The 27,152-nt window shown below is 35.7% G+C and overlaps 1 protein-coding gene across 1 annotated transcript; it reads right to left on the bottom strand.

Annotated features, from left to right (window-relative positions):
* Positions 1 to 1,907: 1,907 nt before the first annotated feature.
* Positions 1,908 to 26,116, bottom strand: LOC138702758 (uncharacterized). Its single transcript, XM_069830057.1, has 5 exons — positions 25,975 to 26,116; positions 20,231 to 20,285; positions 19,879 to 19,930; positions 12,538 to 12,690; positions 1,908 to 2,222 (listed from the first exon to the last, which is right to left on the bottom strand). The coding sequence occupies exons 2-5, from the start codon at positions 20,279 to 20,281 to the stop codon at positions 2,050 to 2,052; spliced, it is 429 nt and encodes a 142-aa protein (XP_069686158.1). The 5' UTR covers positions 20,282 to 20,285; positions 25,975 to 26,116; the 3' UTR covers positions 1,908 to 2,049.
* Between the last annotated feature and the right edge of the window lie 1,036 nt (positions 26,117 to 27,152).

Here is a 27,152-nt window from a genome sequence, read left to right as displayed (position 1 = left end):
TGTGTAACTTTCTCCATTCTCCTGTAACTTCATCCCGCTTAGCCCCAAATATTTTCCTAAGAACCTTATTCTCAAATACCCTTAATCTCTCTTCCTCTCTCAAAGTGAGAGTCCAAGTTTCACAGCCATACAGAACAACCGGTAATATAACTGCTTTATAAATTCTAACTTTCAGATTTTTTGACAGCAGACTGGATGACAAAAGCTTCTCAACCGAATAATAACAGGCATTTCCCATATTTATTCTGTGTTTAATTTCCTCCCGAGTGTCATTTATATTTGTTATAGTTTCTCCAAGATATTTGAATTTTTCCACCTCTTCGAAGGATAAATCTCCAATTTTTATATTTCCATTTCGTACAATATTCTGGTCACGAGACATAATCATACACTTAGTCTTTTCGAGACTTACTTCCAAGCCTATCGTTTTACTTGCTTCAAGTAGAATTTCCGCGTCTTCCCTAACAGGCATGGCACGAAAACTTCTCAAAATGTGTACTTATCTCAAGATCTCGAAACAGATTATTTTATCAACAGTAATCTCGCTAGAGGTTTTGATTTATCTAGAGAAAATCAAAACTGGAGTGGTATTTAACTGACTATTACACGATTCGAAGAAAGTATATAAAGATTAGAAGTAACGAAGTACTCCAATGCAATAAAATATTAATTGACTTACGAAAATACAACTGTCTTCAAATGCATTACTGTACCATCTCAACATTACAAATATTACGCTAGATGCATGCTAGATGGCAGTAGTGTGTTGTGATTATCTGATGTTATCAGGTATGCCAACTATGGAATCTTCATTGAACTCTGTAGACGGTTGCTAGTCAAGAAGTCTTTGTTGATTCAAATTCATTTTTATTAAAACAGTTGCATTCCACTTCAATTATCCGGATCCCAGTAATGAACGTCACTCTACAGATGATTTTCAATAAATCTTAGTATTAGACGATCTCTGATACGTGACTATCCATAATATCATATAGCAGAAGCTATAACATAAGCTAAATAATATAAACAAGTGTTAGAAAAGATTTAATTAGGGATGATGAAATAAACAAGAAAAGTTTTAATTAACGATGATGACGTAAAAAATAAACATGAATAATTTTAAAAGAAACAATTATTGAAAGTACAATTTTCAAATTTGAATGTTGTGGTTGGTGGTTGGTTTATTAGACGTGTGCTTAAAAGAAGTGGACCTCGTTGATGTACATGGTTTATTCCATAACTTATTCAGGATTTCCGAATGGTGCTCTTCATTTATTTGTAAATAGTATATCAGGGAAGATGCATATGTATGGTCAGTCATCTTTATTAATTCTTGTTCTCGAATGCCAATTCGAGTCATATTTGAAACTGCTGTGCATCGACTGGAGTGGTTTGTAATTTTCTGTTATTTTATTTTTCTTTTTTGACGTCCAGACCAGCGCAGTTTGAAATGTTGGCAAACAAAGAAACAAATGCTAGGGACGCGATAAAATTAAACAAATGCTAAGGACGAGATAAAATTTAACAAATGCTAGGGACGCGATAAAATTAAACAAATGCTAGGGACGCGATAAAATTAAACAAATGCTAAGGACGCGATAAAATTAAACAAATGCTAGGGACGCTATAAGATTGTGCGATAAGCGGCCATGATTGGTTAAAATACGTCCTTTCGTACCGTTTTATTGGTCAAAAGTAGTATGACGTAGTAAAAGTGTAATAGTCAATTAATGCTTCTTCATTCTTTACGGAATTGGAAACTGTAAAAGGTTATAATGTGGAGTAAACATAACCCACACAATAGTAACGATGACTGTTGTGTTTCCGATTATGTTTATGTAACGTTGTGTACATTAATGAAGAATAATACATAGTTTGGTTCAAGGAATATAAATGTACAAATTCAATAATGAGTAGAGAATATATTTATTCAGCAGTTACCAATTTAGCAACCACTTTCAATTTACATGTAAATATGAAATTAATTACTGTCAAATCTATTTTCCTCATCAATGAAAATCGTTGTACTCATTTCCTTTGAAACTGGCTCTATTCTTCTGCCGATGTTCTTAAATTTTTGGCGAGTTCGAAAATTTCGTCAAGTATGGGATTTCCATTTTCCACGATCCACGCCATTTCACTTAAAATATGTGTTCCATTTAATGCGAAGTTCTTAAGTCTCTCGGACATCCACAACTTGCTTTCATCGGTCGAACTGCCATCTGCAATGAGAGGAGCATCAAACATTAGTAGTTGCATAGTATCCATGCCAACGTATGTCACATTCCACAGACGCCTTACTTACTTAATTACTTACTAGCTTTTAAGGAACCCGGAGGTTCATTGCCGCCCTCACATAAGCCCACCATTGGTCCCTATCCTGAGCAAGATTAATCCAGTCTCTATCATCATATCCCACCTCCCTCAAATCCATTTTAATATTATTCTACCATTTACGTCTCGGCCTCCCCAAAGGTCTTTTTCCCCCAGGTCTCCCAACTAACACATTATATGCATTTCTGGATTCGCCATACGTGCTACATGCCCTGCCCATCTTAGACGTATGGATTTAATGTTAGATGAAGAATACAATGCGTGCAGTTCTGCGTTTTGTAATTTTCTCCATTCTCCTGTTACTTCATCCCTCTTAGTACCAAGTATTTTTCTAAGCACCTTATTCTCGAATACTCTTAACCTCTGTTCCTCTCTCAAAGTGAGAGTCCAAGTTTCACAACCATACAGAACAACTGGTAATATAACTGTTTTATAAATTCTAACTTTCAGATTTTTTGACAGCAGACTAGATGACAAAAGCTTCTCAAGCGAATAATAACAGGCATTTCCCATATTTATTCTGCGTTTAATTTCCTCCCGAGTGTCATTTATATTTGTTACTGTTGCTCCAAGATATTTGAATTTTTCCACCTCTTCGAAGTATAAATCTCCAACTTTTATAGTTCCATTTCGTACAATATTCTGGTCACGAGACATAATCATATACTTAGTCTTTTCGGGATTTACTTCCAAACCTATCTCTTTACTTGCTTCAAGTAGAATTCCCGTGTTTTCCCTAATCGTTTGGGATTTTCTCCTAACATATTCACGTCATCCGCATAGACAAGAAGCTGTTGTAACCCGTTCAATTCCAAACCCTCTGTGTTATCCTTAACTTTCCTAATGGCATATTCTAGAGCGAAGTTAAAAAGTAAAGGTGATAGTGCATCTCCCTGCTTTAGCCCGCAGTGAATTGGAAAAGCATCAGATAGAAACTGGCCTATACCGACTCTCCACAGACGCCTATGGACATTAAAGAGCTAACTCGGATCTCTTGCACATGGTATAGAAATGTTTAATAATCTGCCATGGGTCTTCCTCACTATTTCTTCATCCCTAAACCAGTAGCGGCTCGTCGTAAAAAAAATAGGTGAAGTGCTGTTTACATACCAAATGCATGAACAGTTTCAGGGCTACCAACATAATGAGTAGGCCTACTATTCTTAAACTACGTTCAATTTTACTAGTTCTAGAACACATGCAAACAAGAAAATTAATTTATTTCAGGACTCATCCAATTTCTTGCATGCCAAGTCAATCCTCTTAACTTTTAGTGATGTAGTATTCAGAGTGAAATTTTTAACATTTTCAAATAGAAAAGCTTCTTTCATCGGTAGAATTTTTTTAAGTTATTTTATAGAACTTCGCTATTTTCTTAGCACGTTCTAAAACAAAGAAGAAATGGAACTGTAGGTCGTCCAGAATTTAAAACATTTTTTTATCCTCATATTTAAGTCTACAAAACGGCATTTCCAATAAATTACAAACCGTGTCATTTTCGGGATACAAATGTCGCATTCATTTATCAATATTTGCTGTGTATTTGTACCTAAGTATTTGTATAATAGCACTATAGTAATTAAATAGTACATTATGCAACGAGCCTATAATGATAGTAATTAAGACGCAAGTATGTTTGTTTATAAAACGAGCGCAAGCGAGTTTCATATTTTTCATACGAGCGTCTTAATTACCATTATAGGCAAGTTTCATACGACTTTTTATGCTCGACCATATTTCTAACTTGAAATTATTCAGAAGCATCATTTTATTTGTATCTAACTCAATATCGGAAGTGACCTTGTGTATAGCCCGTGTGAGATGTCATTCACCTTGATGTAGAGAATAACATGAACTAATTTTGGTATAACCTTGAAATTGATTTAGAATTGAAAAACGAGATGACAAATTGAATTTATTTGAATATCATTTACAATTAACGCTTATTATTATAGTAACAGAACATAACCTTCTGCGACATTATTGGATTTCCAGCCTCCGTGACGTTTCCCTCGTTATCTTTCGATTGCATATTCGAAAATAATCGAAAACCTGAACTTTAATGAATAGGTGTACTTTAATGACATGCATTAAAGGACTGCTACCAGGTGTATAATTACTACATTTTGGCATGGTCGAGCATAAAATATAATATACACTGTGATGTAGGATTAATACACTATATACACTAATACAATCTAACTACTTTAAATAATAAGTTAATATAGGCCTATACGTACACACTTTTAAATTACATGTGTACTTTTACGCACGCGTTAAACTTTCAAATACAAGAGCTGGAACAAACCTGACAAGCTCATGAGAAAAAAATCATACACGCCGCGGAAAACAACTTTTAGACTTTGAGAATGTATGTGGGGTGCATTCCTAATAAAATAACATAGAGCCAGCTAATCTACCGCCGCAGGGGTGGCTGCTTGGACACAAGGAATAAGAATACTATTCTCGAGTCAGGTAGTAAATACTGTAAAATTTCACAGCCCTTAAACCATACCCCCCGGCCTTGGAGACCAGCTTCAACCCTTCTCTATTATTAGTACCGTTAGATCTGCAAACTGGTCACTCCATGTACAGTTACCCTTAAAAAGAATGAGACGATTCTTGGTTGTCGGAAGTTAAAGTTCTACAGCGCGGTTCACTCGATATCGACGTATAACGATAAGTAACATGACAAATAGAACAAGAATTGTTACAAGGACCACAACAAGGACAGGGATCAGAATAAGGATCACGAAGAAGACAGCCATTTAAAGCCACGATTTCACAACATAGCTCGGGTAACAAAATATCATTACTTCTCTGTACCGAATGGCAAATGCCTGCTATCGGATCTACATTCTGGACTGCTGCTGTCACTGTCTTGTCTCGGTAGCTCATATAGTAGCGTGTCGGTTCCACCATATAACCGAAACGTTTCGTGTTCGATCCCAGGTAAAACTCTTTTTTTTTATTGAGGTGTAATTAATTTGTTCAGAGTTCCTCTACTGTATAATTTGTCGAAAAATATGGAATAAATTATGCCCAATTTTTTGGTCTATAAGTGGGCTGAACCTCGTCGAAAAATAAATAAATCTTACTTGGAAGTTAAAAGTATTCTTCCTGAAACAAAAATCATAAAAAACAAAAAGAGACCCCTTAACTTAAAATCTTGTCCGCATACCATCATACATTTCTCCAATCGAAATCCACTCGATTGGTAGCGAAGGCAAGATGGTTGACAGCTTGTGCTTCCCCCAATATTTCCATTTGCGCAGCCCTCCGGCTCCTAATACCGCGGTTCCTCAACCTGCTGATCACAGTATGTGAAGAACCGGGAAAGTTAGATGCTGCTCTTATTTCGTTAGCAGTCCGAAAGGGTCCAGTCGAACTGTCTCGAATAAGAGAGCATCCTCTTCCAATGAAGAAATCCGCAGACGCCCATGGAATAGGGCGATTTTCGACCTCCCCTGAATTTTGTAACGATGAACCCCCTCGCTGCTGTACTTCCAGGGACACCGACCAAACGGCCAGCAGATCTAGCCCCATATCCAGCCTCAACTAGAGCTATAACTCGCTGTCTCATGTCACGTCGGTTCGCCATTACGATGAGAAATGAGGGATGACGATAATACTTTAGTGTAGACAATGACTATTTAGCGTGATATATAATTATTGAAATAATGGGCATCTTGTACAGTAAGAGTTAATAAGTCAACCCTAAATTAAATATTTAAATAACAGGAAGTCCAATTATTGTTGCGAAACTAATCAAATTAAATCTAATTACGTTAAGTAAACAAATCCCAAGTTATGACACCACATTGCTACAGCTAAATTCTAGGTTATTAACATAATTCATTTTAATTGTTAGTTTTTAATATATATGCATTTACATTGTATGTGTGTATGTATAAATGCATTCATTAGATTAACGTTTACAATATTATAACTTGTAATTTTGTATTGTCTGTGATCATTAACACAATCTGAGGAATTTGTAAAACTCTATTTCAACGTTATTTAGCTATTTCAAAGTTATTTAGACAAAAAAAATCGTTGTATAGACTAGGAATCGAACTCGCACTCTTCTACACGAGACGCAGAAGTCTTAGCGTCTGAGCTATTGAAACAACACGAAAGCTTTCCTTTCTTTGTGCAGTGTCGATCTAGTTATGAAGGTCCATTGTCGATTTAACTACACGATTTATGTATATATTTATCTTTTATTTACGTAATATTATCATATTTTTTGCAGTTTTTGAAGTGAATTTCGGAACGATGCTCATAACAAACCAAATAGCCTGAATTTAAGTAACTCAATATTCGTTATCTTGTGTATCAGTGCTCTGGTCTCCGATCATGCGCAGTGTCTTACATCTGAGACTTAAGAATATTCAATCGTCTCATCCTTTTCTAGGGAAACTGTACAACAAGTCTGAGAGCCCTCCGTAACTGAAAGACTCAAAAACGCACTTCACTCATACAATCTTTCTTCATTCCTTGACGTCACGTTACATGGAAACCAAATGCCGTATGAGAATGGGAGCCCAAATAATTTCACCTCTACTGTATTGTAAGTTCCAATAGACACCGCTCGGCGCTAATAACCAAAGAGAGCAGATGGGGTACGTTATCAGTGGACACAAGTTTACTATACCGAGAGCTTTGATTACGTCACGAGGTGGGGGAAGGGGATCTTATCTACAAGGTACAGTCCTTGTACGTGCAGATGATGTTACACGTGATGTCTTAGATAGTTTTCAATACCTGTACATTTCCTGGGGTATTTGAATTTCCTGTTTTCTGCATATTCTACTTCATTGGTCCTTCTACACTATTCCTGTATTCACTTTTTTCCTAGCACAGTCCTAATTAGTTCTATTTGTGTTTACCGTAAGTGCAAAGCATTTGTTTGCCTTTATATTACAACATAGTTTACGATATGCCGAAAGGAAAGAAGCCTCGGTATGTACAATTGCAGCGATTTGTTGAGGAGTTCGGATCGCAGCACTTTCCTACAGATGGTCAAAAACTTTCATGCATGGTATGTAAAGTCGATCTACTGGGGAACAAGAGACACCATGTACAAAAACACTGCAACTCTAAAAGACACAAGGAATGCTTTAAGTTGTTGAATTCGAAAAAAGTCGAAGCTATTCCAACGAGTTCAAATGTGGAATGTGATTTTTACCAAGACTTGTGCCACATGTTCGTTAGGGAAAATATTCCATTTAAAAAACTGGAACACCCATGTGTCAGATCATTTTTGCAAAAATATACAGGTAGAACACTATCCCGACAATCTATTCTGCGTACGGGTTATTTAGCAAAATGTTATGAAGATATGTTACGTGAAATTAGAGAAACCTTAAAAGATGAAAAATTGTGGGTATCTATAGACGAAATGACAATTATTGCAAATAGATCTGTTGCTAATGCTATTGTTGAGGCACTTCAGACTGAAGGTGTGTGCAAAAAGTTTCTATTGACATTCGAAGAGCTATAGAAAGTAAATCATGTTACCATTGCAGCTCTGTTTGAAAAATCAATGAGATTATTGTGGTCTGACTAAATGAAAGCAGAAAAGCTCTGTTTGAAAAATCGATTCGATTATTGTGGTCTGACGAAATGAAAGCAGAAAAGCTGTGTTTGAAAAATCAATGCGATTATTGTGGTCTGACGAAATGAAAGCAGAAAAGCTCTGTTTGAAAAATCGATTCGATTATTGTGGTCTGACGAAATGAAAGCAGAAAAGCTGTGTTTGAAAAATCAATGCGATTATTGTGGTCTGACGAAATGAAAGCAGAAAAGCTCTGTTTGAAAAATCGATTCGATTATTGTGGTCTGACGAAATGAAAGCAGAAAAGCTGTGTTTGAAAAATCAATGCGATTATTGTGGTCTGACGAAATGAAAGCAGAAAAGCTCTGTTTGAAAAATCAATGCGATTATCGTGGTCTGACGAAATGAAAGCAGAAAAGCTTAATGAAGTAGCTATATTGTCGTGCACTGTAACAAATGCAGTCATGAAGAAGAGCAAAGTAGTACAAAGTAAAATACTATTTTTTCTATGTTGTTGTCTTTATATACAATATATTGTTCTTATGTAGCTACATTAATATCATGTAACACAGAACTATGTATGTTGTAATTAAATGTACAATATAAACAATAGGTTATTTAATGTTATAAAGTGAAATTACTGAATAGTAAAGATAATTTGCTGCAGGAACTGTACTCTAGTCATCGTTATTGCAGCGACACGATGACATCCCCCCCTCCCTTCCTTGCTCCCTAATACGTTACGATATAGTGCATGTAGCAGTTAACTCAACGGTTTACGTACACCAAATGCTCTCTCTGCTAATAACAGTTGACATTATTCTATTCAGTGGACGGTACAGGTACTATTTATACAACTAAACGCTGTTCAGAAAGACTGAAAATAATTTTTTTACTATAGAAATATGGTACCGGTAATAACTAGAATTAATTATTAATATTAGATAAAATTGTGTTTTACACGTAAATAGGTGAAGTGCCACTTCACCTACTTCACCTGAGTAGCCGCCCCTGCCCTAAACATTTTTCTCTTGTTACAAAGGACAAGAAGTTGTCCAGGGACATTATTCGTTCCTGAGTCAGTTTTCCTTCTATCTGTGAACGTGTTACCAGACGGTAACTTTAAGTTAGTGCCTGTCTTTCGAGTACCTTGTCTGTTCAAGCAGTACTTCAAAAACTCACGTAATGTAATTGCCCACATCTAACACCTTCCACACAAGTTAAATATTTAGGAATTATTACAGACCGGCATTTACGTTGGGATAAACAAATTGATTTCATGTGTACACGTACTGGGACATCATTTTATTTTTACTAACATTTTTAATATTAACTTGCCTATACCTCTGGATGAACGCCGTTTGCTACCCCTTTCCACGACTGGAGTTCGATGATACTGGCGTAATATACAAACAAATCACTTTACTAGGTATAGGAGGGAAGAAAAGTAGTTCATCCATTTACGTAAACTAGGAAATATCGCGATTTTGAGTTTGATAATTTTCATTGGGTTTTTGTTTAATCAAAATACAGTACAGTATTAACAATGAGTGTTTTTACTCACGAACTGAGCTGTCCATGTGGACGTATTCATTATGCAGTGTATGTTATACTGTCTACAGCACATTAGCATACAATACAGAGAATGAAGTTAAATTGAAAAATAATCATAATCTGGGTATTTAAACATATTTTTGAAAATGTTGGCCGTTCATTTCGATACAGACTTCAGTTCTAATGTACATTTATCGCACTATAGACTATTGTACCTAATTCCAATTACTAGATTCGTTCTTCGTACTAGTAACTCATGTTGAAATAATTCCGTACCTACTCCGTAAGAGGGTACCTTAGGTACCTAAGGGTACTGTAAATTCAATCTTCACTTCTGCCCCATCCGAAAAGATAAAATTACTCAGACATACTATCTACTGTCCGTCCAAGTGGTTATGTCGTAGGGTCGTAGAAAGGGAGGAAATCACGTGACAGTTAATTACTTAACAAGGTCCTTTTATTTAAGTTATTTTAAACAGTTGTATAATATTAAGTAGACGTCCAATTCCTTACAGAAATTAATGTTCTGAGAAAGGAGATAAGAGAGCCCAGCCATTAGCTGCCGAATAAAAGCTGGTGGAGGAAACCGGGATACGACGTAGGCAAATGGACGACAGTACCTGTGCGAAAATGGTTCAATATTGAAAGCTCTTTCTTCACTGAAAAACGCGAACATATTTCTTGAACGTACTGTTTACTATGACCGTAAGGCTACTATGACTGTATAGGCAGTCTTGGATCTGTGTGGAGGACGGTTGAACTTCATTAGTAGAAGGGGTGGGAGTGAAGTACATTCTAAAACTCAGGTACAATAAAAATTGAAGTAAAAATAAAATTATGTCCCTGTATAAGAAAGACAATTTATAAATTCATAATACTTCGAAATTTTATCACTAAGGAGGCATTGAGAATAATATTTTTAACTTTGGTACAATCATTAATACAATATGGTATAATAAATTGGGGTGAAGTAGCATCATCTGTACTTAATCCGTTAATTTTATTAGGCCTACACAGAAGATTAATAAAAATTTGTCTGACCAAAAATATGGATTACCCAACAAATTTAATTTATACAGATTTTAATGTATTACCTATTGAAGAAATTTATAAATATAGTTTACTAACTTACTACCACAGAAATCAAATAAAACATAAATCTAATCGATATGAATATCGTACTCGAAGACAAAAGTTTACTTTCCCATTAATTGAGCCTAAATGTCATACAAGTGCAGCTCTTAAACATGGCGCTAGTTTCGGCCCAAGACTTTATAATAAAATTACAAACCATTTTCCAAATTTGAAATATTTTAAAATTGAAGCTTTTAAAAAAGAAATTTGTAAAATTATCCATGATATATGATATTAACAAAGGTATTTTTTTATCTTTTATTTCTGTCGACTATATTCATGTTTTTATTGAATATCACTGGCTTCTGTCTGATTGTCAGTTTATGTTAAATGTGTATTTTCTCTCTTTTTCTCTTTCTTCTTTATTCTTGCTCTTGTGTTGTATTTATTGGTTTGAATTAAGTTACTTACTGTATTTAGTAAACTGTCCTTATAAATTTTATGTTATATTATTGACTAAGACCACACCGTACACGAGCCTGGCTCTTACGGTAGTGGCTAGAAACATTTTTATTTTATAAATGTAATTTGTACTCACTAGCTAGCTAATTAAATAAATAAAATACAGTAGAACCTCTATTATCCGTCGTAATGAAGGGGTTGAGGTGAACGGTTAATCGAAAAAATCGGATAATTCGTACCATAAAAAATTGTCGCAAATTTAGTGATTAATGCTAATACTTTCGTAATTTTTTCTGTGGTCTTGTATTGAACATGCTGGGTAGTGGATCAGAAGTTCACTGATTTAAGTATGTTATTGGCAACGGCTTTTTAACAGGAAAGGAAACTCCATATAATGGTTGTCTGTGGAAAGATAGGAATAGTGGAGGTCTCGTGTTGTAGATTTACGTAGGTACTTTATACACTTTATCTTTAATTTTGTCCACACCTGTGGAGTAACGGTCAGCGCGTCTGGCTGCGAAACCTGGTGGCCCGGGTTCGAATCCCGGTCGGGGCAAGTTACCTGGTTGAGGTTTTTTCCGGGGTTTTCCCTCAATCCAATACGAGCAAATGCTGGGTAACTTTCGGTGCTGGACCCGGGACTCATTTCACCAGCATTATCACCTTCATATCATTCAGACGCTAAATAACCTAGATGTTGATACAGCGTCGTAAAATAACCCAATAAAATAAAATAAAATAAAAATCTTTCATTTTTATTAAATTTCACACGGTTGTGACTCCAATCTGAGATGTGGACAGTTTATCGTTCCCCAAACCACTCAGTTATTTGCACTTTTTTATACTTAGCAAGACAGAAAATAAGGAAGATTGGAGAAAGCTGGATTTGCAGTGAAAAATCTGGTCTTGGGTAGAACACTGTGAATGTATGGACAAGATCTCTTTTGATACCCTGGAATACATTTTATAGAACTCTAACAGTAAACCATAATATGTAAGGGTAAAGTCTTGTAATAACTCTCTAGAAAAAAAACGCGATATTTCTGTAGCAAAAAAAAAAAAAAAAAAAAAAAAGAAAAGAAAAAGAAAAAGCGAGAGAAAGAAGTCGGATAATCCGCCATTGGTTAATAAGGTGACGGAGGATCGGAATTCTACTGAATAAATATATACGTTAACAGAAAACACCAATTTCAAGTCACACAGAGTTCGTGTGAGTTTCTGACGTCTTGTCAGCCCACTCGAGTTATGTGGATAAGAAGGGAAAAATGAGACCGTGTCCGGTGAAGTTCCTTGGTAGCTCAGTCGGTCGGTAGAGCGTTGGTGCGCTAAGCCAAAGGTCCCAAGATTGATACCCGGTCCCAGAACAATTTTTCCCTTGAATTTATTCCTGCTGTGGTCGGTATTCATCTTAAAGCTGAATTAATGTAAAAATTAATTTTTATTTATAATACCGAACAAGTCAAAGGTGTAAAGTAAAAATGAAATAACATTATAAACACGAAATTAATTAAGTTATTATGCAGCTGTTCCACGCTACAAGAGTAAACACTCACCTTTTATGTCGTTGCAACTCTTGTCCAACTGATCATTCAATGTAGCCGCGTCGTTGATTTGATGGTTCATAGCGTCTACCAAGTTAGCACCTCGTGGAAGGAAAGGTTCAATTTCACCAGGAATATGGCACAACCAATATTCTATATCGGCGCCTACAATAGAAGACATTTTACAAGTTCACATTTTTTATATGTTCACTTTCAACATAGTTATTTCGAGAAAGAGGGATGATAATATGGCAATCACACAGTAGGGGAGTAGTGGGTACAGTGAGACACAAAATATTAAGACATATTATGTATGGGCTATTCCATTTGAAATCGATCAGTAAAAAACCTCTCATTTTTTATACTCTGATTTTTTCCCTACTTATACAAGGTGCTGAGGAGAGTGCAATTTCAAAAATATACTATCGAAAGTCAAACGGTTTTCGTATTATTGAGCGACAAATTTAGCTTATTTTATAAAAACAAGCCTCTTTCAGCGCTCAGAACTCTGGAACCATTTATTGCAGAACATTGAACGGGAGCTCATTTTGAAGCTGACAACTGGTAGGTTATGTTAAGAAGTAATCCTTATTTTTATTGTACACAGAGAGACAGATAATTTGATTTTACTTGATTTTAGGGTTTTTGGCCATTTGTAAAAATGTAAACAAATATTGAGAAAAAACTTTGCATTATTAAGAGGGATTCGGCATTGTTTGCTTAGTGGTACGGCAATACGTTTCGAGGGTATTAAATAAATTATTTTCACACGCCTGGACTTGAACGGCGCAGTATCGCACGCACTGGCCGAGAGCTGAAGATAAGCGAGCGTTGGGCGTCATTTTACTCCTGTGTTTATGAAAACTTGTGATAAAGCTAGCCCAGCCATGACTGCTAGACGACACATCACGTGTTTGTCTCCTGGGCTTGCTTGTCTCGACTACCTCCCGTCTCACAGTCAGCTGGTTAGTTCCCGCGCGTACTATTTATTTTCTTTATTTGATATTTTCAATACTTTCTTATCAGCGTACCACCAGTAAAAATATGCGTTTATTTGTACTTTCAATGCGGAATCTAACCATATATTTTAGAAATATTTTTTCGTGGCCAAAGGCAACTTAATGAAGAAAAATCTAAATTTCTCCATTTCCATAAACAGTAAGAAAAACTGTTTTCATGTCAATATAAACTTTAACTTTTCAGCATCAAAATAAACCATGATTTTGATCATTGGGTGAAAGGGTTTCGGAGCCACAACAGTTTAAAGTTGCTAATTTTATGAAAATACGATAAATTTAAATATTATTAATTTAAACACTATTAAGTTCTGATGCCTCAAACTTTGCACAAAGCATTATATCACAGTTGTCTACGGACAGAAAAAGTTTCATTGTATTTAAAAACTGAAAGGTCAATTTTCTCTATATTTCGGTCGATTTGAGATGGAATAGCCCGTATGCAAGTGATAATTCAAGTATTTTTAAAATCAAGTGCAATAAAAATATACATTAAAACATGGAGTATAATAATACATAAACAAAAATGTTAATAGATAAAGGACATAATATACAATACGTGTTTGTCAAAAAATGCAAATGTCTCACTGTTCCCATTCAGGAGGATACAGTGAGACACCACAGTGCCTATTAAGGGACATTGAAATGATTTACATTTATTTCAAAAGAAAGGAAAGCCTGCTTCCCTTTAACTTGACATGTTCTGTAGGCTTATTTAGAATCATTTTGGTGTCTGACTTCGAAACCATTGAAACATCTGGAACATTTGGAAAAGTGAATTTTCCATGACATTTCAAAGTTTTGTGAAAAAATAAATGAATTTTTGGTGACAACAAAGCTTATGATTATAAGAATTTAATGTAATTCTTTATTATTTTTAACATGTTTTTAATTTTTGTGAATAATTTTTTATTTATGAAACCATTAAAATGTAATGTATCCATTATTTTAAGCTACAGTCCCTAAATTGGTTAGTAGTATGTTCATTCTTAATGTTAGTTACTGGTAAATGTAATATAATTACAGTTTGTTTTTGCAAATCATTGGTACATGGGAACAGTGAGACGTCTCAGTGTACCCTTCAATGGCATGTCTTACTTTCCCTTTACGCATAGTTAATTTAAAAATGACGCCATCACTTCAAAATTAAAACAAGAAAGACGAAACTTTGCCAAACACAATCTCAAATACCATAGTATTAGGTAACAAAACATTCATATTTGTATCTCATTTGTATATCCAATATAACCTTCATTAAACACAAGCCAGAATTTTACTTCTATCGTGAAAAATTACGAATTATTTTTTCAACAATCACCTTTATAACTAGAATCAAATCGAGTATGAAAATACTGTTACTTTACTCATGGAATATACAACTCCACTGTTACTAACATCTCAACATCAAAATTTACCATCTAATAAAAAATGTCTCACTCTTCTCCCTGTCTTACTGTACCCACTTCTCTCCTATAGTTAAAAGGGAATTAAGGCGTAAAGCGAAATATTCCAGGAACTCCTGCCCAATAGTGTATTTCCTAATAATAAATCTCTCCGGACTTGTCCAGTCAGTCCCTGATCCCTTCATAGATTAGCTATTATCCCTGAACACTTATAACACATTTATCAACATATTGCACTCTTAAGAAAACTTTTATCAATTTCACTATGCTGCCATCTAGCGACTGCAAAAGAAGTTAGGTTATAACCCTGAAGTAATTGCATGGACAATAACTTGCAGCAGTGCTCCCATCTAGCGGTCGTTAATAAAAATTCTCTTTCGGCAGTGGAGATCCTAATGGATGTTCTCTTTTATAACTTGTCATTTTATAACATAGGAATAACTCACCTAATATACAGGGTGATTCGCGAAAATTTTGCCATACTCTAGGACCTGATTCCTGACATCATTGTGAAGAAAAAAGTTCATATACATGTGTCTAATTTTGAGTAGTTTTGGATAAAATCACGGTTATTCCTTCCTTACCACGCATCCTTGTGAACTTCTTTGCGATACAAAGTATTAATGTGAATGTTATTTAATTAATTTATAATACACACAGCACTATTCGCGTAAATATTTATTTAATCCTTAAGATTCATGAATTCTACATTTATGTTTAACATTCAGGAAGATGTAACTCGCTCTATTTTTAAAGTTTGACCTATGTTTATTTGAACTTTTTTTCATCGTAATGATGTCATAAATCAGAGCCTAAGGTATCTCACAATCTTCGTGAATCACCCTATATATGTCATCAAGACTAATATCTTACTGAACTGGGTGTAGGTGAACAAGGTTGACAAAAATGTTAGTAATTATCAAAATGAGATACTATGTAGAATGTGTCACGGAGATTTTTAAACTGCGCCACGATGTAGACTAGGCTTATACTCGTAAGTTTATCAAAATTGGGATTGTAAGCCTATACAGGGTGTTACAAAAAGGCACGGCCAAACTTTCAGGAAACATTCCTCACACGTAGAAGAAGGAAAAAGGCTATGTTATATAGACATGATTCCGCGAACGCTTTAGTTCCAAGTTAGAAATCATTCTCTACAACTTTTCATAATACATTAATCATGGGAAACACGTAGGAACAGAACGCACCAGCATACCACATGAAACTCTTTCTTAGATTATGACATGTTCAAAATGCCCTCCGTGAGCATGAATACGTGCATCTTGTACCGGGGTTCCATACACAATAGCCTTCAAATGCCCCCACAAATAAAAGTCTAGTGGGTTTAAGTCCGGAGAGCGTGAAGGCCAAGGAATTGGTCCATCTCTACCTATCCATCTGTCATCGAATCTGTTATTTAGAAGCCGACGAACATTAACACTGAAATTAGGAGTTCCATCGTGCATGAATTACATGTTTCTTCGCACTGGTAAAGGTACGTCTTCTAGCAGAACAGGCTAAGAAAGCATGGTAAGTTTGTTCGTTGAACCTGGGTGAAAGAACATGAGGCCCTAACAAAAAGTCACCAACAATGTCGGCCAAAACATTGACAGAAAATATTTGAGGCTATCAAGTGCAAAACTCGCCTTATTCAAAATTAAAAAAAAATGAGTTACATATGGGATGTTGTACTTCTCGCAGCTGTCTATCTACTGATATAGCCGGTTTTGTGCAAATCTTGTCTAATTCCTCTTCCATAGAGCTCAGAAAACTGCTATCAAATGCAAAACTGTCCATATCCATAACGGGTTTTCCTGTTTTCTGACAAATCACTTTACCTGGATAAGGCGAGTTTTGCATTTGATAGCCTCATTTGTTGATCACATGATTCGACAAATTATCCCATACGTGATGATTGTGAAAATATACAATCTGATCACGTTGAAACGAAGCCTCATCCGTGAACAGTACAGTTGAACTAAAGTCAGTGCTGACACATTGTTGAATAAACCATTCGCAGAAGTGTACCCGTGCAGGAAAATCAGCTGCTGTTAGTGCCTGCACACACATTTCATGTAAGAAAGAGTTTCATGTAGTATGCTGATACGTTCTCTTCCTTTCTGTTCCCCATGATTAATGTATTATGAAAATGAATTTTAACGTGGAAATAAAGTGTTTGCTTAACCACGTCCATATAACATAGCCCCTCTTCTTCTTCTTCTTCTTCTTCTTCTTCTTCTACGTGTGATGTTTCCTGAAAGTTTGGCCGTACCTTTTTGTTACATCCTGTATATTCCCGTAATATCTACGTACTCTCGTTTGCAGACATAAAACAAACCATGAAACAAAGCAAAGTAACACAGACTCAAACGGGATTTCGTTTTTAGTTTCAACTAAACCTCAAATGCAAGATATATATTGATTGTGACGTCAGAATACACTCTCAACAACAGAACAGTTATTCATTTTTGTTTTTTAACCTTTACAGATTTTCTGCAGCAATAGAAGTACAGTAGTATCTTCTTAAATGTGAAGTAATAATGGGAAACCTGATGAACTGAGGACATCAGATTAGGACTAAAATATTAAGCTGAAGATAGTTGTTAGAAGTGGTGTTGTGTAAAGAAAGTGTGTGCTCAATCACAGAGCCAAATTGACTTACATAAATCAAATTTGGAGCATAACCACGAGTGCGATGACAGATTGAAAAACCAAATAGGCGCAATCTTAAAAGAAAATTAAGACAAAATAAATATTACTTCATAAAAAAACAGTGAAAGCTATATCAACTAAGCAAAATATCTGAGTACGAGGATAAAATGTGAAAATATGCATGGCTCAATTTGCATAATCGGCTACTTCTCATCCACATTGAATTCCGGCGCTGAATAAACTCTTGAGTTGGAAAGTCAATAAGTAAAATAATAATAATCTTCTTCTAACTAAGATACTGTTCTGTTTTGTCTTTTTGTCTCATTTAAATATTTATAATGTTATTTATTTCAATGATGTACGTGGTACAGTCATTAAGTTCTGGCACTGACGCCTGAAGGGTAGGCACCCACAAGAATGTGGATGTCTCAGAAGATGCCGCGTGATACGGCGTACACTTAAACAGATCGACATCCTCCCTCAATATAGTCGCCGTTGACCGCTATGCTCGTCTGCCAACGTTGGTGTAGCTGCTGGAAGCACCGCTGAAAGATGTTGGCAGGAAGATGCCGTACGGCTTCTCTTGTGGCAGTCATGACCTTTTCGGCCGCATAAAAATTACGCCCTCCTAGGATTGATTTCATGAGGGGAAAGAGAAAAAAAATCGCATGGTACGAGATCAGGTGAGTACGGAGGGTGTGGCAAAACAGCGACCTGTTGCCTTGCAAGTTCCTCTTGGACAAGGATGGAGCGATGTGCAGGGGCGTTGTCGTGTAGCAACAGCCAATTCTTCCTATGCCAAAGCTCAGGACGCTTACGACGAATTAAATTGCTTAAACGGCCAAGAATCTCTTTGTAGAGGATCTTGTCTACAGTTGCACCTTGTGGGATGAATTCTATGTGAACAATTCCATCTGAATCAAAAAAACTGTTAAAGCATCACCTTGCCTTTTGACCTGTCTTGTTGCGGATTTTTCTGTCGTGGAAATAATGGCATTTTCCAGGTGGCGGATTGTCGCTTCAGTTGCGGATCATAAAGGAAACACCATGTTTCGTCTCCAGTTATGATCGGTTATAGCAGTTTCGCCTAATTTCTGACAGAACGTGACGTTTGCCCGTTGCTCAAACTGCAACATATTCGAGTTCCGACGCGCGCATTCAAATCACCGTCACAACAAAGACCGTAGTTCTGCTTACAGTGCATGCACTCAACTGTCTCTTGTTGGGTCGACAGACTAACTGACAAGGTATCATACCATGGCGCCACCTATGCGCTATAGTGCACCACAACGCCACTATGCGCTCAGTATTAGAACTTAATGACTGTACCACGTATGTTATTCAAAGTTACGAAATCTTTCCACGTAGACCAAATGCTATTTCGAGAATGATGAGCGAGACTCGAAGCGCACGAGAATGGCGAGAGAGACGAGACTCGAAAGAGAAATGCAACGAACAAAGAGAGCGAGAGCGAGAGCGAGAGCGAGAGCGAGAGCGAGAGCGACAGTTATAGTCCCGTCGCTCTAATTTCCGGCAGCCAATCGCGTTGCAGGTCGGTTAAATTTAAACGTGTGCGTCTTGTGATTAGCCGAGGAAGACGTTATTCATTTCTTAAGGCTCGATAAATACTTAATACAATCGTCCGCCATTTTGGCTCTTTCGTTGGCGTTTGCAGAAACCACACGAAGACGTTATTTGCCGCTCAATTATTTGCTGAATTACAGTGCGTTTGATTTATTATCATAGGAGCTACGACATGATAATGTTTAACGGTGTGGCAAACAGATTCCTCGTCTGGTAGCTCGGCAACGAAAGAACAAAAATGGCGAACGATACTACCTACCTAGACTTTATAGAGCCTTCACTTCCTAAGACGTAAGCGAAGAGGAGGAATCACGCCGGGAATAACAGCGTCGCGACTATAGTTTTGTTAATCTCTAAGAACTATACATCCCACCCTTAAAATAATACTATCGTAACTCCACAAAATTGAATTTTGAGTTACAGGAAGTTCTGTAATCTTCATTAAACATCTATCAAACAGTAGAATTGTGTCTCTGAAGTTCAAACTCAAAGTCTGCAGGACTCATAATGGTACTTCGTAATCCTGAGTTTTCATACGACTTTGAAATATTTATCTTGCATTTACTCAAAACTAACTTTTCGTAGTACGACAGTATTATTTTAAGGGTGCAATAAAATAATTGGAAGAACAATTATTTACGAAATAGTATATAAATCGGAGAACATAACGAGAAAGTTACATATTCCACAATAAATACCTGCAGGAGTCGTTGATACAGAAACATCCTGAGACATAGCAAAGTTCATAACCTGAAATAAAAGTAATTTATGTATTATATCGCCGACTGAAGAAGAGTAGAGAAAGTTATTCGGTCTATATATCAACTGCTTTAACGTTTCACCATAACAACTCTATGTTTTAGTTTTAGAAATTATTGTGCAAAATTGTAATAGTTGCTTCGGGATGTGAACTAAAAAGTCATTGATAAGTGATAAGTGCATTGAATTGAGGACAAAGAGTATTATGTTGAAATATATATCTTCAGGACTAAATATGTGATTTTAATATTTTACATTGCAAAAACACTTTTATTATTTTAAAAGACTTACTTGTATAAAAATGAAGCCAAATAAAGAGGCGCAAATTGATTTCACCAGCATGGTTCTGAAATAAAAATTGATAATAAAATATCTCCAGAACATTCCTGAAAAACTTTTGCAAAGTGATCGGAGCGTTGCGTTTGCATGGAAACGATCACAGATCTAGTTCTGATTTTAAACTATTCTAGACCTATTGTAATAGAGCTATTTCACTTTTTCATTGGAGAAAATATTTCGATTCTACAAAACTATATCCTTATCCGTGGCGCTATAGCTCACGAAGGACCACATGCCGAAGCAGAGGTGGACGATCATCCAACCAGAATAGCGGTATCGTGTGGTTAACACGATGAGCCCCCCAGCCGTTATAGCTGGTTTGAGTAACCGGATTTCGTTACCTATCGTAGCTCCCCAAGTGCATCACGATGCTGGGTGGGCACCGGTCCCATACACTGGCTGAAATTTTTTTGAGAAAATTTCTTCCCCTATGAGGACTCGAACCAGCGCGCATTCCGTAAAGCGAGTCCTAGGCTGGATGCCTTAGACAACGACGCCACGGCGCGGGATTCATACAGTATACTTACTTACTTACTTACTTACTTACTTACTTACTTGCTTTTAAGGAACCCGGAGGTTCATTGCCACCCTCACATAAGCCCGCCATTGGTCCCTATCCTGAGCAAGATTAATCCAGTCTCTACCATCATATCCCACCTTCCTCAAATCAATTTTAATATTATCTTCCTATCTACGTCTCGGCCTCCCCAAAGGTCTTTTTCCCTCCGGCCTCCCAACTAACACTCTATATGCATTTCTGGATTCGCCCATACATGCTACATGTCCTACCCATCATATATATATATATCATATAACGTGATTTTCGCGGAAAAACATATTTTCCACATCCTTAATACCGAAACATTCATTTTTCCCATCCCTTATCTGTAGCATTTACAGTTACGAGTACTTCTCCTGAGTATTGAATACATTTTGTTAATATTCAGTATTTACGAGTCAATTTATTCGAGAATAAAGCACATGCTTCAGGTTGTTACTTGAAATTCGAAGGAAAAATAGCGATTAACTCCAAACCGATGTCAACACAAATTATTTTATTTCTTGCATGGTATGAAGACGTGAATGAAATGAGCTGGGACGTACGTCCCCACATTCTAATAATATTTCCGAGAAATTGTAAGGTCAAGTAGAGCTATTATGATACAAAAAATCAACCTTTTGCTGTAATATTTATATCAAAGCACAAACAAATTCGAAAAAAAAAAATTAGCCATACAATACTTTAGACATATATGAAGCATTTTTATAATTTTTATAATTTACGATGCCAACTACATTGTAGTATGTTATTGAGAAATCACCAGCGTTTGCAGGAACAGGTCGTCTGCAACAAACCTTCAAAAGGATGATCTTGAGTTCGATTCTAGTTCGTTGCACTAACATATCTAGACTTGTAACTACCAAATAGAATGTTTGCGGATATAGATTTCTGTATGAAAGTTGTTCATAATTATATCCTCTATCATTCCTAAGACTTTGCAACATAGTCACTGAATCACCCTGTATATTATAAATGATTACAGTACAATTACAGCTGTTTTATTCCAATTTGTGATTAACTAATTATAAGTTATGTATATACTTCAACCATACAATGTAAAATGAAGTTAGATAGAACTTTGGAATTACAAAGAATTTCTTTTTTGTATCGTTCAAAGAAGATAGTTTTATTTTATTACTTGGATGCATATTAAATTATTTCATTTGGGCAGATGTTTTGGTAATAGTTCAAGAAAATATTCTACAAACAATAATATCAATCACAACATGACGCACAAGATAAATTCCTGCGAAATGCGTAAGATGCATGAGAAAACATTAGGAACTGTGTCACTTTTGAAAATAATTTATTCTGCATTTTAAAATACCTAACAATATAAGAGTCTTCAAGGAGGCTTTCAATTTGATCTTTTAAGATTCTCTCACCAGTTACCCATATACCTGAAAACGAGTCGATACCCGAAGTTCTTAAATTTAAGGACAGGATTTTTCTGTAACTTTTATAATCTAATTTATGTTACTTTAAAATTTCCAGAGCTTCAGTCATTATTCTTTACATAATGACCAGGAAATGTGATGGTCTTTATGACCAAGTAATATGATGGTCTTTATGACCAAATAATGTATTATGGTCTTTACGACCAAATAATGTGATGGTCTTTATGACCAAGAAATGTGATGGTCTTTAAAACCAAGAAATGTGATGGTCTTTACGACCAAATAATGTGATGGTCTTTATGACCAAGAAATGTGATGGCCTTTACGACCAAATAATGTGATGGTCTTTATGACCAAGAAATGTGATGGTCTTTACGACCAAATAATGTGATGGTCTTTATGACCAAGAAATGTGATGGTCTTTAGGACCAAATAATGTGATGGTCTTTATGACCAAGTAATGTGATGGTCTTTACGACCAAATAATGTGATGGTCTTTATGACCAAGAAATGTGATGGTCTTTACGACCAAATAATGTGATGGTCTTTATGACCAAGTAATGTGATGGTCTTTACGACCAAATAATGTGATGGTCTTTATGACCAAGTAATGTATTATGGTCTTTATGACCAAGAAATGTGATGGTCTTTAAAACCAAGAAATGTGATGGTCTTTACGACCAAATAATGTGATGGTCTTTATGACCAAGAAATGTGATGGTCTTTACGACCAAATAATGTGATGGTCTTTATGACCAAGAAATGTGATGGTCTTTACGACCAAATAATGTGATGGTCTTTATGACCAAGAAATGTGATGGTCTTTATGACCCAAGAAATGTGATGGTCTTTAAAACCAAGAAATGTGATGGTCTTTACGACCAAATAATGTGATGGTCTTTATGACCAAGAAATGTGATGGTCTTTACGACCAAATAATGTCATGGTCTTTATGACCAAGAAATGTGATGGTCTTTAGGACCAAATGTGATGGTCTTTATGACCAAGTAATGTGATGGTCTTTACGACCAAATAATGTGATGGTCTTTATGACCAAGAAATGTGATGGTCTTTATGACCCAAGAAATGTGATGGTCTTTATGACCAAGAAATGTGATGGTCTTTATGACCCAAGAAATGTGATGGTCTTTAAAACCAAGAAATGTGATGGTCTTTACGACCAAATAATGTGATGGTCTTTATGACCAAGAAATGTGATGGTCTTTAGGACCAAATGTGATGGTCTTTATGACCAAGTAATGTGATGGTCTTTACGACCAAATAATGTGATGGTCTTTATGACCAAGAAATGTGATGGTCTTTATGACCCAAGAAATGTGATGGTCTTTATGACCAAGAAATGTGATGGTCTTTATGACCCAAGAAATGTGATGGTCTTTAAAACCAAGAAATGTGATGGTCTTTACGACCAAATAATGTGATGGTCTTTATGACCAAGAAATGTGATGGTCTTTACGACCAAATAATGTGATGGTCTTTATGACCAAGAAATGTGATGGTCTTTATGACCCAAGAAATGTGATGGTCTTTAAAACCAAGAAATGTGATGGTCTTTACGACCAAATAATGTGATGGTCTTTATGACCAAGAAATGTGATGGTCTTTACGACCAAATAATGTGATGGTCTTTATGACCAAGAAATGTGATGGTCTTTAGGACCAAATAATGTGATGGTCTTTATGACCAAGTAATGTGATGGTCTTTACGACCAAATAATGTGATGGTCTTTATGACCAAGAAATGTGATGGTCTTTACGACCAAATAATGTGATGGTCTTTATGACCAAGAAATGTGATGGTCTTTACGACCAAATAATGTGATGGTCTTTATGACCAAGAAATGTGATGGTCTTTAGGACCAAATAATGTGATGGTCTTTATGACCAAGAAATGTGATGGTCTTTACGACCAAATAATGTGATGGTCTTTATGATCAAGAAATGTGATGGTCTTTACGACCAAATAATGTGATGGTCTTTATGACCAAGAAATGTGATGGTCTTTACGACCAAATAATGTGATGGTCTTTATGACCAAGAAATGTGATGGTCTTTATGACCCAAGAAATGTGATGGTCTTTAAAACCAAGAAATGTGATGGTCTTTACGACCAAATAATGTGATGGTCTTTATGACCAAGAAATGTGATGGTCTTTACGACCAAATAATGTGATGGTCTTTATGACCAAGAAATGTGATGGTCTTTAGGACCAAATAATGTGATGGTCTTTATGACCAAGTAATGTGATGGTCTTTACGACCAAATAATGTGATGGTCTTTATGACCAAGAAATGTGATGGTCTTTACGACCAAATAATGTGATGGTCTTTATGACCAAGAAATGTGATGGTATTTACGACCAAATAATGTGATGGTCTTTATGACCAAGAAATGTGATGGTCTTTAGGACCAAATAATGTGATGGTCTTTATGACCAAGAAATGTGATGGTCTTTACGACCAAATAATGTGATGGTCTTTATGACCAAGAAATGTGATGGTCTTTACGACCAAATAATGTGATGGTCTTTATGACCAAGTAATGTGATGGTCTTTACGACCAAATAATGTGATGGTCTTTATGGCCAAGTAATGTATTATGGTCTTTATGACCAAGAAATGTGATGGTCTTTATGACCCAAGAAATGTGATGGTCTTTAAGACCAAGAAATGTGATGGTCTTTATGACCAAGTAATGTGATGGTCTTTGAGACTCAAGAAATGTGATGGTCTTTATGATCCAGAAACGTGGTCTTTATGACCAAATACATGTGATGGTCTTTATGACCAAGTAATGTGATTGTCTTTACGACCAAGAAATGTGATGGTCTTTATGACCAAGTAATGTGATGGTCTTTATAATCCAGAAATGTGGTCTTTATAACCAAAGACATGTGATGGTCTTTATGACCAAGTAATGTGATTGTCTTTGTGACCAAGTAATGTGATTGTCTTTGTGACCAAGTAATGTGATTGTCTTTGTGACCAAGTAATGTGATTGTCTTTGTGACCAAGTAATGTGATTGTCTTTGTGACCAAGTAATGTGATTGTCTTTACGACCAAGAAATGTGATGGTCTTTATGACCCAAGAAATGTGATGGTCTTTAAGACCAAGAAATGTGATGGTCTTTAAGAATAAGAACTGTGAAGGTCTTTACGACCAAATAATGTGATGGTCTTTATGACCAAGAAATGTGTTATGGTCTTTATGACCAAGAAATGTAATGGTCTTTATGACCCAAGAAATGTGATGGTCTTTATGACCCAAGAAATGTGATGGTCTTTAAAACCAAGAAATGTGATGGTATTTATAACTAAGAACTGTGATGGTCTTTATGACCAAGTAATGTGATAGTCTTTGAGACCCAAGAAATGTGATGATCTTTAAAACCAAGAACTGTGATGGTCTTTACGACCAAGTAATGTGATGGTCTTTAACACCAAGAACTGTGATGGTCTTTACGACCAAGTAATGTGATGGTCTTTAACACCAAGAAATGTGATGGTGTTTATGCTCCAATAATTATTATTGAGAATCGTTTACTGTTAGTAATCATGATATTTTTAACTAATAAGGAATTTAATCACTAACTCTAAATTTAAATTATTTTAAATTCATTTCTTAAAAAATTTACACGTAATGTTCAAATTCCCTCCAACATTATCAACTTCTAAGTATACTATTATTATTACACGAAGTCATACTCACACTCACCTGGAGAATACAGATTGCTGCTATGTTCTGTAGGCCACACAACAAGACTTTCATATTTTATACTGTAGCTTCGAGACTGATTACGTTGAAGGTTATTGATATTTCCATTATTCTATCAGCTGATGTCATTTTCTAGACTCTGTCAACATAAATTTACAATAAGTATGACAAATAGACATACTTGAAATTCAAATTCTTATATTTTACATATCATGAAGAAGAAGTATCTCTTTCAAAAAAAATAATCGTATGAGTGTTGATTGCATTTCAAGTTTATATCTGTTTGCAGATAGTTTCTATCTCCTAACAAATAACCTTGAACTTATACATTCTATACGATGACTTCGGAAATTTCCCGATTGTATTAGGCCTACTACCCTCCCTCCCTCTCTCTTCCCTCCCCCTCCCCAACCCTCCTCCCCCTTCCCCCTCAAGATACATAGGATTTGAAGTTCAAACGTGTGTATGTATGAGAGGAAAAGGAGACTTATGTCCAATTGTATAAAACTCCCTGACTAAAGATCAACTTTAATGGAAGATCGAAAAGTGAACCGAGTTCATTCACTTCTTCTATTGTATAAAACTTTTCTGCGATAAAATTACCTAGGTTCAAATGCAATCTAAGTTCACGTGAAAAGGATTTGGCAACATTGCATAAACAGGTGAAGTATGTAATGCGCGGGCCATGTTGTACAAGTTTGTTCAGTGTTGCCAATCTAGCGACTTTAACACTTTTTCAACAACAATTTCTTTTAACTTTTATATTGCTTAAATAGGGATTTAGCGACCTTTTTAGCACCCCACAGTGACAAAATTTAATCTTTCTTTGTTGATAATGAGAAAACTAGCGACTTTACAACTAATTTTGGCGACTTTCCTTACACTCTGTTGGAGACACTGGTTTGTTTTGTGCAATGTAAATAATGGCAGACAATAAGAAGAAGGTTTACTGTTCTCCAAATTGTTATCATATTATGGTGTTTGATATTGCTAAACATAATAAAGCTTCATAAAACGACAATTTTCGTTTAGTAACTGAAAATTTATGAATGTACCTATCATATCCATTAATAATTAATGGTTGTTGTAATATAATTATAGGTTATGTTATTTGATACTGCTGAACACGTAAGAGCGTTATAAAATATAAGATTGTTTGTGTGTTAAGGCAAGAAATT

The sequence above is a fragment of the Periplaneta americana genome, chromosome 7 (assembly GCF_040183065.1).
Source record: "Periplaneta americana isolate PAMFEO1 chromosome 7, P.americana_PAMFEO1_priV1, whole genome shotgun sequence".
NCBI classification, from domain to species: Eukaryota; Metazoa; Arthropoda; class Insecta; order Blattodea; family Blattidae; genus Periplaneta; species Periplaneta americana.
Note: the sequence above shows the minus strand (reverse complement) of the source record. Positions and strands in the feature narration are given on the sequence as shown.

Excerpts from the sequence above, each read along its gene's own strand:
- LOC138702758 (XM_069830057.1), bottom strand. The coding sequence starts at position 20,281 with ATGCTGGTGAAATCAATTTGCGCCTCTTTATTTGGCTTCATTTTTATA. Across the intron at positions 19,931-20,230 it reads TTGGCTTCATTTTTATACAA|GTTATGAACTTTGCTATGTC; the intron begins GTAAGTCTTTTA and ends CTTTTATTTCAG. Across the intron at positions 2,223-12,537 it reads GAGTTGCAACGACATAAAAG|ATGGCAGTTCGACCGATGAA; the intron begins GTGAGTGTTTAC and ends CTCTCATTGCAG.